At 36.9% G+C, this 17,436-nt stretch overlaps 1 protein-coding gene across 1 annotated transcript in view; it reads left to right on the plus strand.

The window, feature by feature from the left end:
- FAM185A (family with sequence similarity 185 member A) overlaps positions 1–17,436 on the plus strand; it is a 51,954-nt gene that overhangs the window by 22,108 nt on the left and 12,410 nt on the right. The window contains exons 4-6 of the mRNA XM_080575368.1: positions 3,840–3,978; positions 9,191–9,232; positions 15,994–16,089. Of these exons, the coding sequence (XP_080431494.1) occupies positions 3,840–3,978; positions 9,191–9,232; positions 15,994–16,089 (277 nt within the window). The remainder of the gene's footprint in view (positions 1–3,839; positions 3,979–9,190; positions 9,233–15,993; positions 16,090–17,436) is intronic.

A 17,436-nucleotide genomic window follows, 5' to 3' on the forward strand; every position in this document is an offset into this window, starting at 1 on the left:
TTTCTTTGCAGTGGATGCTAGCGTTCCTTTTCGTGTACGAAGGAGCCCTGAGGCTGCTGTAGCTGAGCTATTTATTGCTGTTTCTTTATGAACATTATTTCATCCCAGCAAGACCTCCTAGCGTAAAGCAGAGTGGGTAAGGTCTGACATGTTCTGATGCCACAGGTGGACCATCAGCACTGGCTGATTAGTTCCTTTAGGCCTTTTTACTAGTTAATGGAGTTGGGATCCATCCCAAGCCACTAGCGATCACAGAAAATAGAAGAGCAGAGATAATTTATAGCCTTCTTACTGCCTGTTATGTCTTCCTGCAGAGGGCTTCTGTTGGAAGGATTTGAAAATTGGAATCCTTGCTTTCTACCAGTGAAAAAGGTTCAGTGCTATCTAGGGGGAGTGCTTTGACCGCTGTGGATTCATGCTCTTTGCAACCTACTAGCACGGTGGTCATCTGTAAATTAGACTCAGTGTTGATTAGTCGTTTGTCCCGAAGTAGTTTGTTACACCAGTGGAGTGAAGGGAGTTTGTTTCAAATGGTGTCTTAGTGGTGCTGATCCAGATATGTATGGTGGAAAAATCATGAGATGTAGATGTATGTGGAAATGAGAAACGTAGTGGTTTTGCTTTGAAATTTTAGAATCATTCGTTTTTTTCTTTGTTGGTGGTGTTTTTTCAGGCACGCTGTCCGTCTGAAGCGATAAAACTTCATGCAGATTAATCTGAAGTGCTTCTTTGTGATTATAAATATTTATACAGTACGTAGTATTGCTAGAAGCTAGTCTTATGGTTGCAAAACTGTAGTAATTCAAAGTGAGCAATGTTAACAGGAATTTGCAGCAATGGAACAGTTCTGGCTCACATTACTGAACTCATTAGAAAAAACTGTTGTGTAGTTAGAAAGGATAGTGTGAGACTTCTTTTCTCAATTGGTCACTTCTGTTAATAATCAGTTTGCCTTACATCTCCCCTGTGTGACCGTGTGAGGTGTTTCTTCCATCAGACGTAGTCATCATTATGTAGTTACGGCTCTGTCAGCATTTCCAGCCCCCTCCTGGAGGTGGGGAAGGGAAGGATGTGGTAGAAGACACTAAACATGTAGAGAATATTTTTAAGGGGGTGAAAATGGAGAAGGTATTAGTAAAATGGTTGAACAGAATAACACGCAAAAAAGCAAAGCGAAGAAAAGTAGAATGTGTGGAAGGAGTCGTTTTTGTCTTATTTAAACATAGCAAGGTGTTAGTTTTCATCTTGAAAGTATGGTCAGGTGTGAAAACAGTCTGATTTGTGATGATGGACTGATCCTTTTTTTTCTTTAAAGGGTAAGAGTCTGAGGGAGCTTGAGCATGTGGTCAGAAACTGTAACTCCCAAGGCTTTACTCTGAAGGGAGGGAGTTTTCCCAGAAAACCTGGTGACTTGATGGACAAAAATAATCAAATCTGTTTGACTGGGGAGTCATTAGCTAATCTGTGCCACGGGCACTTTTCTATATCACTTTTTTAACAGAGCCAAACATCTATGTTCTGCCAAAAAAATCATGAAAGTTAAATAATTTGAGATTGAAAACATATTTCGTCTCAGCACAAAAGCAACCCTATTTTTTCATGCTTCCCCATCTAGAATATTTTTTAGTCTTTTACTTGAGCAGTCTGACTCTTTAACTTGGATTGTTCTGAAACAAATATTCATTATATTGGTAGAGGTTTTTATAGTTATTAGCTGACTCAATATTTCTTTTTATCATGTACTGAGATGAGTTTTCTTCTTCCTGCTGTGCATTTTTAAGAAAAGTACTTGTGTCTGGTAAATAAGATAAGTTAATTAGTGAGCTTGTTTTTAATAAGGTGCCTCACTAGGTATTTATCTTAAATATTAATAGAGTCAAAACCATAACATAGTAACAGATGTAGCTTTTTGCTTCAGGCTTTCATTTTGCTGCTCAAGAATGCCAATAGGCAGGCATTTTATACCCAAACTGTATAGAATTTTTTTTTTTCCCTAAATCATGGCTAGCTCTATTTTTGACCCGCTGATAGCAACAATAGCCCTACTTAAGTTGGCAGGGTACATTGCAAGCTGCTTAAATACCCTCAGAATAGGCTTAGATTATAGGGTCCGGAATGACAATGACTTTTCTTTTATTTGTTGCCCTCAGTATGTGCCACAGCAGTTTTACACTTTGTCATAGTCGGTGCTGGTGACTGAGGGAGTATCGGAGTATTTGGTGTGAAACATTTCTAGGGCAGATGCAATCTAAATTGATGTTTTTTAAGGTATCTGCTTGTTAGAATTTCATTAGAGATGTCAAAATACAGAAAAAATGAATCACTGTCACTGTCAGTAGCAACAGGTTGCTGTAGTTTTAAGTTGTTCCTTCCTAGTATCATTGGTTTTGTTTAGTGCTGATGCTTAGATTCTGCACCGTTACGAGCAGCAGCATCTACAGCAGGGATTGTAGACATTGGTTGTCACATCTGTAATTCTAGCACAGCATTTCGGATAACCAGATTTTCATAAAGATTAACATAATATTTTTCATTATTTGAGACCTACTCTGTATTCTTGCGTTATATCATGTCAAAAGTCTTGAGGCAAGGGTCCCTTTTGTAACCTTTACTTAAGGCATAAAGCTTGGTAGGTATGGATTGATAAGACCACCGTATAATTTGGCTATGGTACAGTCCATGCCTCTTTAGCTAATCTTTTGTAACACAGTATTGCATGGAATCTGCAAGACTGGGTGGTGTTTGTCCGAATACCTCTTACATCATCCAGAGCGTGTTCTTTTATGTAGCATAACACTGAAAGGGGCAGCAGACTTAATTTTTCTATTAACTTTTTTCCCACAGGAAGACAATGTTAAAATAACAAAATGGATGTCAGTTGACATAAGGTAGTTTGATCCTAGTAGGCCATATGTCATTTCATGTAACAATGATTTTGTGCAATTCACTTGAAGTCAGTGTAAGCAAAGTAAAAACAGTGGAATGGGGTTTAAGTCTGACCTGTCACAAGATTCCATCATAAATCAAGTTTAACTTAGTAAGAATAGAATTAAATTCACATGATAGTTGCACAAGAATGTGACTTGTTCTGTTTTGTTCAAGTAGACTTAAAATATGTCACGTGACTCATTACTAATAAATAGGTTATCTCTGCTATCTATCACCTTTTACTTCCCAAATCTGTCCATTGTGCAGCACTCAAATCTTATCGTTTCTTTCCATTTCTATTGGAAAGAAATAAAAATAGAGATCTTATCACTCATTTTTCAAGGCCTTGTATAGCTTGGGGCTTATGTCCAAGGGTAGAGCCCTGAATAACCAAGGTAATGTGAACAGTTATACTGATAGGAAAGAGCAGCTATGTGTTTTTTTTCATTGCAAACCTTCACCAAAGCTATGTCTACAAAGTAAGCCAATTAAAAATCTGCATAAAAAGCTACATTTAACAAGAAAGACACTAGGTATTTTGATATACGGTGGCAGAAAATTGATAATCAACACTGTCATAATTGTGCATGACATTAGTTTTCATTATTAAAGCTATACTTTAATTTTCAAAATGATTTTTTTTTTAAATTGAGCTTTTCTTTCATCCATTTGTGACTGGGTTTTTCACTATTCTGATGGATGCAATTCACAGTAATGTTGTAAAGAATTACTAATTTGTTGGTCAGAGCTCTTAAATGAAAAATGTTTTTGTCTTGTGTAGCTTTTAAGAACTTGATTCAGTTTGTTCTGCTTTCCATTTGTTCTGTCTCATAATACTGTTACTTCCTTCTGCCTCTTCAAACCATGATGACAAGTTTTCCGTTATGTTTATTTAAGTTTATTTCTCTTAGAGTGTGAATATAGAGAAGCTGCAGGGGACGTCCATCAACATAACCACGGAAGATGGGCTGCTGAAAACTAAGTATCTCTATGCAGAGTCTTCATCTCTCTCATCAGTAACTGGTGATATTCTGCTGGGAAGTATTCATGGTAAGAGCTAGGTTAGGAAAATACTGCAAAAAATGTAGTTGCTTTAAAGGTATTAATAATGTTCACAGTAACAAAAGCACTACTGTTATTAGTCTATCACTAAACAGTCAGCTATGCACAGCACATGAACGAAACAATTCTATATTTATTAGAGGTTGAATTAAGGAGAGTTAATTTACCATATAGCATGTTGTATTTACCTTTTAAAATAATTTTATAAGTATGCTTATAAAATAGGAAAAGGTGTATGTTATGGGAAAGAAACATACCAAACATACTAAAGATGTCAAAACGTTTTTAAAATAAGCAGTAACAATTACACTAAAACAAGTAGTAAACAGGCTCTGCCCCACATGCTTTATTTTCCTCTTAGGAAGCTGTGACAGCTTATACTAAGACTCATGTTAGAACTTGGTTCTATCTCAAAGTTTTAAGCACAAATTGTGTGTGTGTACCGACACAATAGAGTGGTGACGGTTTCTGTTCTTGGGGGAGGGAGGGAATCTCTCATCCATCCACCCTTTACTGTCCTTTATCTAGAACTAAAACCAATTAACTTGAATGTCTTTCAAAAATAGGAGTCAGGGTTGGAACCTGGGGTCTTTCTAATTTAACAAAATTCCCACTGAATTCTGTCTGTGCCATAATGCGTTTGTGATTTTTACATTAAGTAAAACTGAAGATGTACAAACGGTGAAAATTATTCAGGTCAGTCCAAGTTCCAGATTTCTAGCTATATACCTTATAAACAATTTGCTGCAATTTTGTGTTATGTCGCTTCAGAAACGATTTTTCATCTTTAAAGGAACAGCTCCATTGTCCGTTCATAGTAAACACAAAACTGTTTTCTAAACCTGCTAGGTAAAGTTCACTTCAGCATGCGTTGGTAGAAGTAAGATATTTTTGTTGTATTTTTCTGACATGTAGGTTTTATTGCTTACTGGTACTTATAGCCAATAAGCTGCTGTTTTTTGCTTTTTTTCTTAACTTCAAACAGTTATAATAATCGTGTGGTGTGATCAGTTTGTGAGCACATTCGTGCATCTGTGCACATCCAAAAGTTTTTTAATCTTGGTACAAAAATGAAATAATAACAGCTGTTGTTAGTGACATACTTCCGTAGTAACGCATCATTTGTAATTTCACTAAAGAACAGTGTGAAAACAAGCACAACTGTATCCAAATTATACATTACTTCAGGGTTATTTTCATGGGCAGTCTACTAAATGGGTCTGGAATGCCTAACATTATTTTAACTGTTTCTCTTAAAAACAATTGGTCTATGTTTTTCACACGCACACAGCTTCAATGAAGTCAAGGGAACACAAACGTTACAAACATGACTGAGTCCTGTTTTGTTGTTAAAACCTGGGCTGTGTAATCCTAGTCGGTGCCCAGGCTTTAGTGGAAACTTGGCTCTGGAAGGGCGTGAACTGAATTTAGTATTTCAGGTCCTGATTTTAAACCAGCTCTGTGAAGAAACACTGGTTATTCGGTATTGTAGACCTTACGCATTCCTATAGCAGTGGTACTATCTTCAATATTTATGCTGCCTACTGCCTCAGATTACGGAGGTATAAGCATATAGCTAGAAGTAAATTTTTCTTTGCCATCACAAAATACACAGCAAAGCAAAACACCAATACCACCATGATACAAATCAGCTGCGGACAAAAGATTGTGGTCAATGACTCTGGTCAGAGTTGTGGTCATTGGCTCAGTGTCCAGGTGGAGATCAGTAACGCGTGGTGTTCCTCAGGGGGCTGGTGTTGGGACTGGCACTGTTTAACATCTTTGTCAGTGACGTGGGCAGTGGGATCGAGTGCACCCTCACCAAGTTTGCCAGTGACACCAGCCTGTGAGGTGCAGTTGACATGCTCAAGGGAAGGGATGCCATCCAAAGGGACCTGGGCAGGCCTGAGAGGTGGGCCTGTGCTACCTCATGAGGTTCAACAAGGCCAAGTGCAAGGTCCTGCAGCTGGGCCGGGGCAATCCCAAGCACAAACACAGGCTGGGTAGAGAATGGATTGAGAGCAGCCCTGTGGGGAAGGCCCTGGGGGTGTTGGTGGATGAGAAGCTCAACATGACCCAGCAATGTGTGCTTGCAGCCCAGAAAGCCAACTGTGTCCTGGGCTGCATCAACAGAAATGTGGCCACCAGGGTGAGGGAAGTGATTGTCCCCCTCTGCTCTGCTCTCATGAGACCCCACCTGGAGCCCTGCGTCCAGCTCTGGGGCCCCCATTACAAGAAGGACATGGACCTGTTAGTGTGAGTCCAGAGGAGGGCTATGGAGATAATCAGAGGGCTGGAGCACATCTCCTGTGAAGACAGGTGGAGAGAGTTGGGGTTCGTTTTTCTTGAGAAGAGAAGGCTCTGGGGAGGCCTTATAGTGGTCTACCAGTACCTAAAAGGGAGCTACAGGAAAGCTGGAGAGACATTCTGTCAGGGAACGTCGTGATAGGACTAGGGGTAATGGGGTAACTTAAAGGGGGGTAAGTTTAGATCTTTGGAAAAAAATCTTCACTCTGAGGGTGGTGAGGCCCTAGCACAGGCTGCCCAGAGAAGCTGTGGCTGCCCCATCCCTGGGGGTGTTCAAGGCCAGGCTGGATGGGGCTTTGGGCAGCCTGGTCTGGTGGGAGGTGTCCCTGCCCATGGCAGGGGGGTTGGAACTAGATGATGTAGTCCCTTCCAACCCAAACCATTATATGATTCTATGCTTTTGCAAGCAATTGCACCTTTAAATGTAAAAGCTAAGTTAACTCATATAATCAATAGGACAACTAGATTGAAGTGCCCAGAAATGTGTTGTCCCACCATATGTTTTGGATCTGAGGTCATTGTATTACTTAAGATACCCTTAGAACAGGGGTTACAATTTCTGTCGAAATATCAGTGAGTACACGTTTCTTTTTTTCCTGTAGCCTTAGACATGGCTGAAGGGAAGGGAGTAAATGATCCCAGTTGAAATGATCTTGCAAGGCAACATAAAGGTAGAGAGAATATGTGTGTAGGTGTTCTTAACTGCTCTTTTGCTTGCTTAATCAGAGCAACCCAGCCTCCTGAGAATCACTGAAACAAACAGAAGGAACATAATGGAAATAATGTAAAGTGATGCCCTTAATTTATATACTAAAAGCCATCTTTTGCCCCTGGTCTTACACTGACCCTGACTTGCAAAACTGTATTTTGAAGTTTTACGGATATGTTAGAAAAAATAACTCTCCAGAAGCAGCAAACAGAAAGTAAACAACACAAACAAAAAGCATTAAGATGCTGTTACAAATTTTCCATTAAAACTATTAGATTTTGGACCTTATAATATTGTGGTACAGTACTGAATTCAGTTGAATGTAATAATCAAGCTAGTAGTTACTCTTTCCTTCTTTGCTGTTGACGTATCCAGAAAATAAATGGCTATATTAAATTCCAAGTGTTGGCCTACACGGAACAATAACTTAACTAAAAGTATGCTTCTGTGCACTGTTCCTAGACATAGCAGGTCACAATACAGCAGGAAACTCCTATCTGCTTTGAAAGCAACTTCTGTTCTAGCTAAATGTTTGAAATGAGGCTATCATACTAATATGTTTACAGTATGCAGTTTTAGTCATGTGTGCAATATGTTTGTGACTGATAGGAGTTTGATTTCAAAATGTTAAGTGTTCTTCAAGGATCTGGTTAATAAAACAGATTAAAAAAGAAAAAAAAAAAACAGAAAAACAACAGAAAAACAAAGAAGAGACCAGTAAATCCATAAGGCCCAAGAGCTGTATTCAGACTGTGTATAATCTTTGGGAGATATATGTTTGATAAAACCTTAAGCTTTTTGTAGGTTGTGCAAAAATAAGTATTAGTAATGATAAGGTGATATAACTATAGTGTGCCTTTAAAAAAAAAAAAAATGCTGATGGTGAGGCCAGACATCTTTCAAATTCACTGCAAAATGCCTTTTTTCAGCTCTGCTTATCAGATCAGCTTAGTATTGTATGGTATATGCTTGAAATGATGAATTTAAGACTATTGATGACCAATTTCTTTTCTAGCTTTTAGTCCATGGACTGCTGAGAAGTACATAGGAGGTCATATAGAGTGGAATGCATTCTACCTTACTGGCTGTTTACTATTCTGTAATGACAGAAGATAGGAGAAGTGCTTGAACAGCTTCTGAAGGATCTGAAAATTTTTGTGAATCCTATGTATTATCAAATTAGACTAAGTTACTGTAATCAACCTTATTTTGGGTCTTCTGTACTTCTGGGGGGAAGAGAGAGTGGTAGGAATGAACTGTCATGGCTTAGTTTTTTCATTTAAAGCGCTTTTTTTCTGAGGCAATTACACATGTATAACGTAACTTGATAGCCTCTTCCAACTTTTAGACTGTTAACAGAAAAGCCATTATGATGTTATGCGTGCATCCCTCATCCTTCCAGATTCTCTTGATGCTATAAGTAAAGGTGAAGATTGTGTATTTTGAGATTTAATGATAAAATACCCAAACCTATTCAAAGCAATGCAAGGTCAGTAAGAGACCATTGTATCTTTTATGCCTTGTACACTCTTCTGTTTGATGTTCTCCAGTCTGCCCAACACATGGAGATCTCCCAGATTCAATGGAGAATGTTGGAAATGGTTTGTCATGTACGTAACAAGAATAAGTTTGGAGGGAGTAGGTAATATTCTGTGATTCTTAGGCAATTTTCCAGGAAGTAGCCTTTGAAGATAAAGCAAAAAGTCCCACAGGTTTGTGGAGGAGGGGTATACACATATATATTTAGGTATACAAAAAAGGAAAATAGGATGAGTAATAAAATATCTTTTATTAAAATACTATAATAATCCATAGTGCTGTTGCAGGCATCTGATCAAGTTTTTTTTTAAAAAAAGGCCAAAAATTAAATAAGAAAAGTGCTCAATTTGGGTCTCTGCCTTTCTTTCCATCACACCCAGTCAGTGCCTTAATGCGTTATTCAGAATATTTTTCTTGCCTGGAATTGCTTCTTTGTTTCCAATGTGTGTTGAGATTTTTGTTTGTAAAGCAATAATAATGAAGCAATATAATTCATTTATACTGTTTTGCTTTTACATGCAATGCAGATATACTACTGTAACTATAACAGCCTTGTATAGGATCACTTTATTTTAGTCTAAAATTTGAGAAACCAGTCACAAATAAGCCACTTTGAATGTTGAAATGTCCTTTTTTTCTTAATAGGTAACACCAGCCTTCAGACCAAAACAGGGAGTATCACAGTAGGTAGGTTTTGCTTTATTTTGCTTTCTTTCTAAGAAAAAGCTTCTTTCTCTCTCTTCTGTCACTATTCACTTCTCCATTTTAAATTGAAATATTCAAAGGGAAAGTAAAAACCTATTTTTCTAATAATCATCAGATGTTTGTCCTCAGTTTTTCAGGAGTATTATTCATTGCTTTGTATTTGAAAGATATTTTCCAAACTTGGCTCTGACAGCCTTCTGTAGTTATGCAACACCAATTCTAGCTTTCCACCATACCCCCTGGGCTTTAGCATTAGACTGAGTCTAACTATTTTCTTTTAGATTAAGTTGGGACAAAAGGACATGAGAAAATGCTAAGAGTACATCAAATGCAATTACTTTGCTTTTAACCCAGTTCTCTATCTTATGTTTATCAATTATTAAATATGTTTAACTTTCATATCACGTAGTGTTATTCATTGATGTTTTACATATTGTGAGGTAGGAAAAAAGCTTGTGAGAACTTAGTATGTCCAAACCATTGTATTGACTATTGAGTTTTCCATTCAGAAATAAAAGTAGCTTTTAAATCTTCTCTCAGCAATTGAGTTTTTATACAGTGGGATAACTGAGTTATCAGTTACATTATACATTCTACTATGAAAATATTAGGGCACCTTCTGTGTTGATGTACTGGAAATTGGTCAAGAAAGTGAGAAACTCAATTTCTGGTTATTTCTGTGGCATTAAATTAAAGTAATAGAGCTGTAGACAATGCTCAGTGAATCTACCTTGAAGGATTTCCCCTTCTGTAAGTAAATTTGGTTATAGGCCTCAGTCTAAGACTTCTGTTAACAACAGTGACTACAGTCACTAACTAGGCATCTTGCAGGGACAAGATGTCCTGTCACAACTCTTCTTATGTTTCTAAGCAATCTATATTAATATTCTTGGAAAATGAATGCAATGCACATTTTTATGAGTTAGTCATTAAACCACAGAATTAAATCAAGCTTGCTAGTCTGTTTTTCCTTCAGTTAAATAAACTCATAGACTATGAAGAGTGTTTGAACATTTCTTAACACAGGAGGTAGTTTTTTCCACCAACAGATGATGATTATTTTCCATTAATTAACCAGGTTCAGCTTAAACGTTAAGAAGCATGAACATTAAGTAGCATTGAACCGACTTTACTTTTTGGATTTCAATTCTGAAAATGTTAGTTACAGTTACTCTCTTCCTAAAGAGCATTAGCCCCTCCTCGCTTTAATTTTGTATGGATTTTTCCAAAGGCAAGTGACTTTTAAGATCCAGTGGTTCAGCTCTGAAAACTTGAAAATGTCAAGTTTTAAGTGAAAAGTTTTCACATATGAGGAATTTATGCCACAAGGTAACTTGTTGGATTGCCGGAGAGCTGATGGGGATTTGCTGATAGCTCTAAGAACAGCTTGGCTCTTCTGTCTTCCTCAGCTGGATTTTCATAGGCATATAGTTACTTGTTTTACTGCAGGCAGAATTTTATCGATTAATTGAAAAATGCAATCATCACCATTCTATGATCTCTAGATTTTGAGTATGTATTTTTCTGAGAGGTTTATTTACCATTCAAAACATAGTTGAGAATGCTGGATTTTTTTTTTCACAGTATTTGAGGGAAATTCTTGGATAATTCTATATTAAAACAGGAAACTAATGCTGTTGTCTTTCACTCTTTAATTTTCTGGGTATTTTTTGCTATTTGTAGAATAGTTTTATCTTATTTATGTATTTATTTTGGGATGACTTGTTTCTGTTTTAAAAAAAAATCTTTTTTTGAAGATCCTATCCAAACCTCAGCTTAATTTTAAGCATCTAACATATGATAGGGTTTCACACTGACATTGTTCAAATATTAAAGTAGGGATAACACTTTTTGTCTATACCATGAACTTTGTTAGCTGCAGACAAATTGTTTTCCAACCTCGTACTAAAAGCTTTCTACTTCTAACACGTTTTGTGGGTTTTGGATGGGTTCTTAATTTGAAACAACCAGACCTATTTTTACTTCTAGCTTACATTATTACTTAGGAAAGTCATTAGAAATCTGAATAATCTTATAAAAAACAGTGGAGTACTTTGTTCTTAGAGCTAATTTGAACTTTAAGTTTCTACTTGGTAAGTTCATAGGAAAACTCAGGTTGGGAGACACCACAGGATGTCAGGGTCACAGAATGGAAAGTACCTTTGGAGCTCATCTTGCCCAACACCCCTGCTCAGTTTGTAGTCTCCAACCTCCTGCTCAAAGCAGTATCAGCTGTGAACTTGCTCAGGGTTTTGTCCTGTAGTCTTGAAGACTTCCAAGGATGCAGACTGTACAGCCTCTCCAGGCAAACTGTTCCAGGGCTTAACTGCCTTCAGTATGAAAAAGATTTTGGATATATCCAGTCTGAAACTCTCTTGTTTCAAATTACATCTTTTGTGCTCTTACTTTTCTCCGGTCTAAGGAGACAGATTTTCATCTTGATCACCTCCTGGCTAGGTGAGGTGACAGCTCACCAGGGGGCTGCTGTCGGTCTGCTCTCCACGCTGAGCGAGCCCTCACCTCCTCTTGGCAGGGAAGGTGCTCCATGCCCTGACCATCTTGGTGCTTCTCCACTGGGTTGACTCCCGTTTATGAATGTCTGTCTTCTATTAGGAGCTCTGGAACTGGATGCTGTGTTCTAGATGTGGTCTAACAGGTACTGGGTCAAGGGGAATAATCTCCTCTGTTGATGTACTGGCCGTGCTCCAGTTAATGTTGTCAGGGATTCTGTTGGCTTCCTCTTCTGCCAGGGCACATGGCTGGCTCGTGTTCAGTCCAGCCAAAACTTGTTTATTCCTCAACGTTGTTGTCATCGTCTGATTATTCTCTACTCTGCTGCCAAGCCAAATTTTACCCTACCAGCTCAAAAAATAAAAATAAAAATAAAATCTTTATTACTTACCTTTAGCCCAAGGGAAACAACTTCTAGATTTTGGTAAGAATAACACTGATTTATGGGCAGCAGGGGTGTACTTTGGAAAGCACTCAGACATCCAGGAAAGTCCAGTTATCTTTCTTCTTCCCCATACAGATGCCAGTGTCAGTTTGTGGTATTCTGCTAACTTCTTCCTTCACAACCCATGCTGGAGGACCAAAAGGCATCTGTGACTTACTATGACAGACTTGCTGTCTAAAATGAATTGAAACCTAGCAATTCAGAGCAAAGTTTTAACTCTTATCTGAGGACTATATTCAAATATCAAGTAGCTACTATCTAGGTTTTTGAGAAAATGAACTGAGGTGTCTAAGACCATCCGTTGTGATTTGTAAGTGTTACTGTAAGGCAGTTCTGTAGTACTGAGACAGAAGGCCAAAATTTTGAGAGGGCATTGACTGTGAAAAACAACGTTTAGACATATTCATAGAATCAAAGAATGGCTTGGGTTGGAAGGGACCTTAAAGATCACCCAGTTCCAACCCCCGTACAATGGGCAGGGATGCCATTTGTTGAAGATTGTCATTTTTCTTATGGTAGCTAATCTTTGGACTTTCTGTAAAATACCTTTTTAAAAGGTTACTCCATGAAAACAGTTCTGGGCATTTTTCATGTTCTCCTTAGAGTAATATCAGCATCTTATTTCACATATCAGTCTTTATCTCAGGCAAGGTATTGTTCTTAATGCTTAACAACTTTGTTAAGGACATCTTGCTTCACTGGTTTGTTTTGTTGCTGTTGGGTTGGTTGGGGTTTTTTTTTGGTAGTAGTAAATACTTAAATAACTGAAGTTGCTCAAGAGTGCAACTCTTGAACAGATGGTCATCTGTTCTGTTTCCAGTAGAACGATTCATCCTTGTATTTCCCCTTGAGTTGTCAGTCCTTGGGAAACTGAATTTGAATTATGCACTCTTTCTTGTTTCGGCTCTCTGTTACTCACATTAACCTCAGTTAATCACGGGCATGTATTTAAATATAAAAATATATTGCCTTACTTTTGTTCTGTCATAACTGTAAATTATATGTTGTCTCTATCGTTATTAAAGTTATGTATTTTGTCCTACCGGATTCTGTTTTTTAATATAATTTTTCCTGTTGAAATAGTTATTTATTTGAATTTGCCTTTCTTAGTTATAGAACCTTGTCTGCACTGTTTTTAATCCACTTTTCTGTCCTGTCTTCCTCCCCACTTCTCATTTGTTTAAGTTACAAAGATGCAAAACTTAAACAGCATCTTTAATAGACTTTGCAGAAGTGATGGGAAACTTTAAGTCTCTTGGTATTATTTGTATCTAATTTCATATTCATCAAATTATTCCATAAGTCACATTCAGTTGTTTCTATAAAACATATTTCCTGTTGTTTCTGTAGATCAAAGCTGAACATGCAGTTTAATGTCATCTTTAGTCTTTGGTTAATGCTGCCAAGGTTTGAAACTTGGCTGTAGTTTTTTCTTCCATTAAAATAAAAAACCTTTCTGTTCACTGTTGTACTATAGAAGTCAAAATCTGTCAAGTCATCCTCCCAAAACAGTGTTCTCCAAGGGCATTCTACTTTGTCTCAAGGATTTTTATTGTTGTTGTTTTGTGTTGTTTTTTATTTTCCAGGTAAATCTGTTCCTCAGTGAACCTATGCCTATTGCCATCTTCCTGCATCCTTTAGTTTTTTATGCATTCTTCAAACAGAATCCAGTCTCTCACAAATTTAGGGTTCTATTCTTTTCTTAAAGAATTGAAAATGGAAAAAATCAGCAAAAAAAAATCTTGTAGTGTGGCTACTAGATTCACAAAAGGAATCTTTCCACTGTGAAGAATTTTACAGGAGCCACTTTCACATTTGAAGACTGGGAGTTAGGAAGGATTCACTGAATAACCATTAGTCTCTGTAAAGTACCATCAACTGATGGTGTTGTACAGACTGCTAACAGTTGTTCTCCCTGGAGAGGGTCACTGTCGTATCACAGAAGTCTTTTTTTTCTTCATAGTGCAGAAAAAATGAACTAATAGTATTTTTTGTTTAAAACAGAAGAATTAGAGGCTGGATATTTCCTGTGTCAGTTGCCAACAAATCTCTGACAAAGTTATGTGGATATTCAGTGATTGGCTGTTAGTACATTTGATTGGTGTATTTGGAAAAACAGCTTTTATGGGATATTGTCTATCTGCTGGGACCAACATTTTTAATAAAAAGGTTGATTTGTATAAACTTTACCTGTTCCAGTATGATTACCTGTTTGAATATTAGGAACATCCTTTTAAAAAGATATCAGGAAAATGTTTCATTGTGACTTACCCAAGCAAAGCTTTTTCCAGTTCATTAATTTAAATTGACGAAGAGTTAATTTGTTCCTTCAGATTTGGACCAGAACTTCTTTAACATAAAATCCTCTGAGAAGGGAAAAGCGTTCACATCCAATTCTAGTTGTTCTTGTTGTTTTTTCTTGTTGGCCAAAGATGGTGTCAGTTTATCAGCTGAGCAAATGTGGATTGGCTACTTTTTCTTTTTTATTACATTAACCTACCAAAAAAATTTCGTTTTAGCTGAGGGACGATAATCCCTTTCCATGTTTCGACTGCTGTAATGCACTGATCTTCCCCATCTGTGCCTGGGATCAGAAAAGCTCCAGATGAGTTTGTTTATGTACAGAAAGCCTTAATTAATGCTACACATCCTTGTTATGATTAATCAAGCTTATTCTCCCATTAATATTTTCACTTTTAAAATAACAAATTTCAGTCTGGTTTGATTTTTGTTGTTTAGCGAGTTCTGAAAACTCAGCTGTGCTTCTTGTTCTATGCACCCCCAGAAACTAAGAACATTCTCATTCAGTATTTCAAGATTTTTGGCTAATATTTTTGTTCCTAGTAGCCTTTCTGATAAGGTGCTTCACTCACTCCCTTTTGCTCATGTACGTATGTAATTTTTCTTCACCCTTCTCTACAGTTGCTTCACAACTTCTTTGCCGTTTTTATCAGCTATAGATCTGTTCAGTAGTTAAAAAGTTAACTGTCCAGGACCTCATTGTAATACCGTGGAAATCTGTGTGCTTACAACTGGAATAGGTTGCAAATTATTAAAGAATACTTCTCAAGTATACAATACAAATAATGCTTTTTTAAGGGCTTCTATTTCTAAAAAAGGTTGTTCAGAAAGTTTTGTTGTCGTAAATTACAGCTAATAAGCTATAGAAGAAAGTGTACGTCTGTTTATTCCAGGGCAAAGAATGAATGTTGATTCCCTATGTGCATTAAATTACAGTGGTTATTTCAGACGTTTGTTTAAAATTCAGAGTTCTTCCGTGTAACCACACATTAAACGCACAACTGCCTGTTGTTTGTCTGTGGTAACTTCCATGGGTAAAGTTCCCCCTGTGCAAAGTCCAAACAAATGAACTCTTTTGGAAATTAAAATAGGTCTTAAATGTTCAGATTTTATGCTCAATCTTCATACAAATGTGAATTTGTCCTTGTGGAAAGAAGTAGGCATCGTTATACGTGGGCAGAAGGAGCGTTGTTGAGCCCTAGTAGATCCTACAAGTCCTGCAGGGGTTTGGCTTTGGGACCAGTGCATGCCATAATTCCAGATTGGGAGGAAAACTTTTGCTAAGAAACCTGTTTTTCTGAGCAAAGTCTGACATTCGGTAAATGAGTAGAAGATACTGCTGCAACATACAAGAATTGATGAAGTCAATTCAAACAACAAATAAAGATTCTAGCAAATATTTATTTAAACAGAATGATCAATAACATGTTTTTAAACCAATGAATGATACACAAATCCTTTCATTTTCTTTTTCTTTTTTTTTTAGATTCATCAGATGGAAGTCTAAAAGCTTCTACACATCAAGGGGCAATAGATGTTTATGTCAGTCAACTAAGAGAAGTGGATCTGAAATCCCAGAAAGGTTAGCAAACTGCAACAAATATATTTTTTTTAGCAACTAATGATATAAAAGAAAGATTAGGGTTTTTTGTTCATCTGTCTAGAAAAGATTATTTTGAGATTTTTTCATTATCTACTTTCTTTTTTACCTCATTATTAGATACTTATAATAGAATAAACTCTGTAAGGGACAATGATACTTAAAATGGATTACAGAATTTTTGTATTTTTAATACTTTCTCATTATTTTCTCAGTCTACCCAGCAGAATTCTGCAGAGTTGACTTGGATTACAGTCTTTGTCTTGAAAACGTTTACTCCACGACACTAATATGTATATTATTTATATATATCTATCTTTTATATATTTGTACATAATGGCAAACATCATGCATTTATACTGCTTTTTCCTGCCTTTTCCTAGTGAAATATCCAATTATTGAAACAGGCAGAAAAATAGAGATGAGAGTGCCTTAACCATTTATCCTTTTTTTTTCCTCATGATTACTCACTGGAACTTTGCTTTCTAGTTAAAAGGTCACTCCTAAAGTTGGATTCATAGTTTTGCCATTCAGAAGTTATGATATCGTAAATAACAAAGCCCTGAAGACATCTTGTTAATCCTACTTTTGGAGAAAATAAACAAGCAAACAAAAAACCCTCCAGCATTCTTGTGTTAACATCATGGTGTTTTAAAGGAATATGGTATTTGGTAGCTTCCTCTGGTTGTCTATGAGATAATCTTATGCCCTATTAAAACTTAGCAGTTAATCAGAAGGGAAATCATGAACAAAATGCCTTGGAATCATATGTGCCATTCTTCTGTCCAAACTAAGGTGGTTCCATGGGTACAAATAAGTTTATTTTTGTATTATTTCTTAGTTACGTTTTGAATCGTTAAGTTATGTCTCTTTAAATTAGTAGCAAAGAAGAATGTATTTAATAAAAGCTAATTCATGTTACTTTCAAAACATTGCCTGACATCTCTTCTGGCAGCACAGTTTAGTATAGGCAAAGTTGATAAAATTCTGTTTTCGTTTACCCCGTAACTTTGGAGTAACTGCTGACAGCTGCTGAGTAGAAAATGTCCTATCTGTGATAAATTAGCTGCATGTGTTGGATTTTATGAGTCACATCACTGAGCTACTCTCCAAGGAGGACCTAAAGAAAAGACCTTTCCCCTTTCTTATCCTAAGGCTTCTGTGAATCCAGCAAAATTTAGGCCTAAATTCTACTGGCAGTTATTTCTTCAGGAGTATCCCTGGCAATTGATTCGCCCGAATTTAAATTGCATAGATAGGGTTGCTTTCTGATTGCCACATAGTTATTACATCAGTTTTATAATCATGTTCTGTTTCAGTGTTGGAGAT

This window comes from Anser brachyrhynchus (genome assembly GCF_964034855.1).
Source record: "Anser brachyrhynchus genome assembly, chromosome: 1".
Taxonomy (NCBI): Eukaryota; Metazoa; Chordata; class Aves; order Anseriformes; family Anatidae; genus Anser; species Anser brachyrhynchus.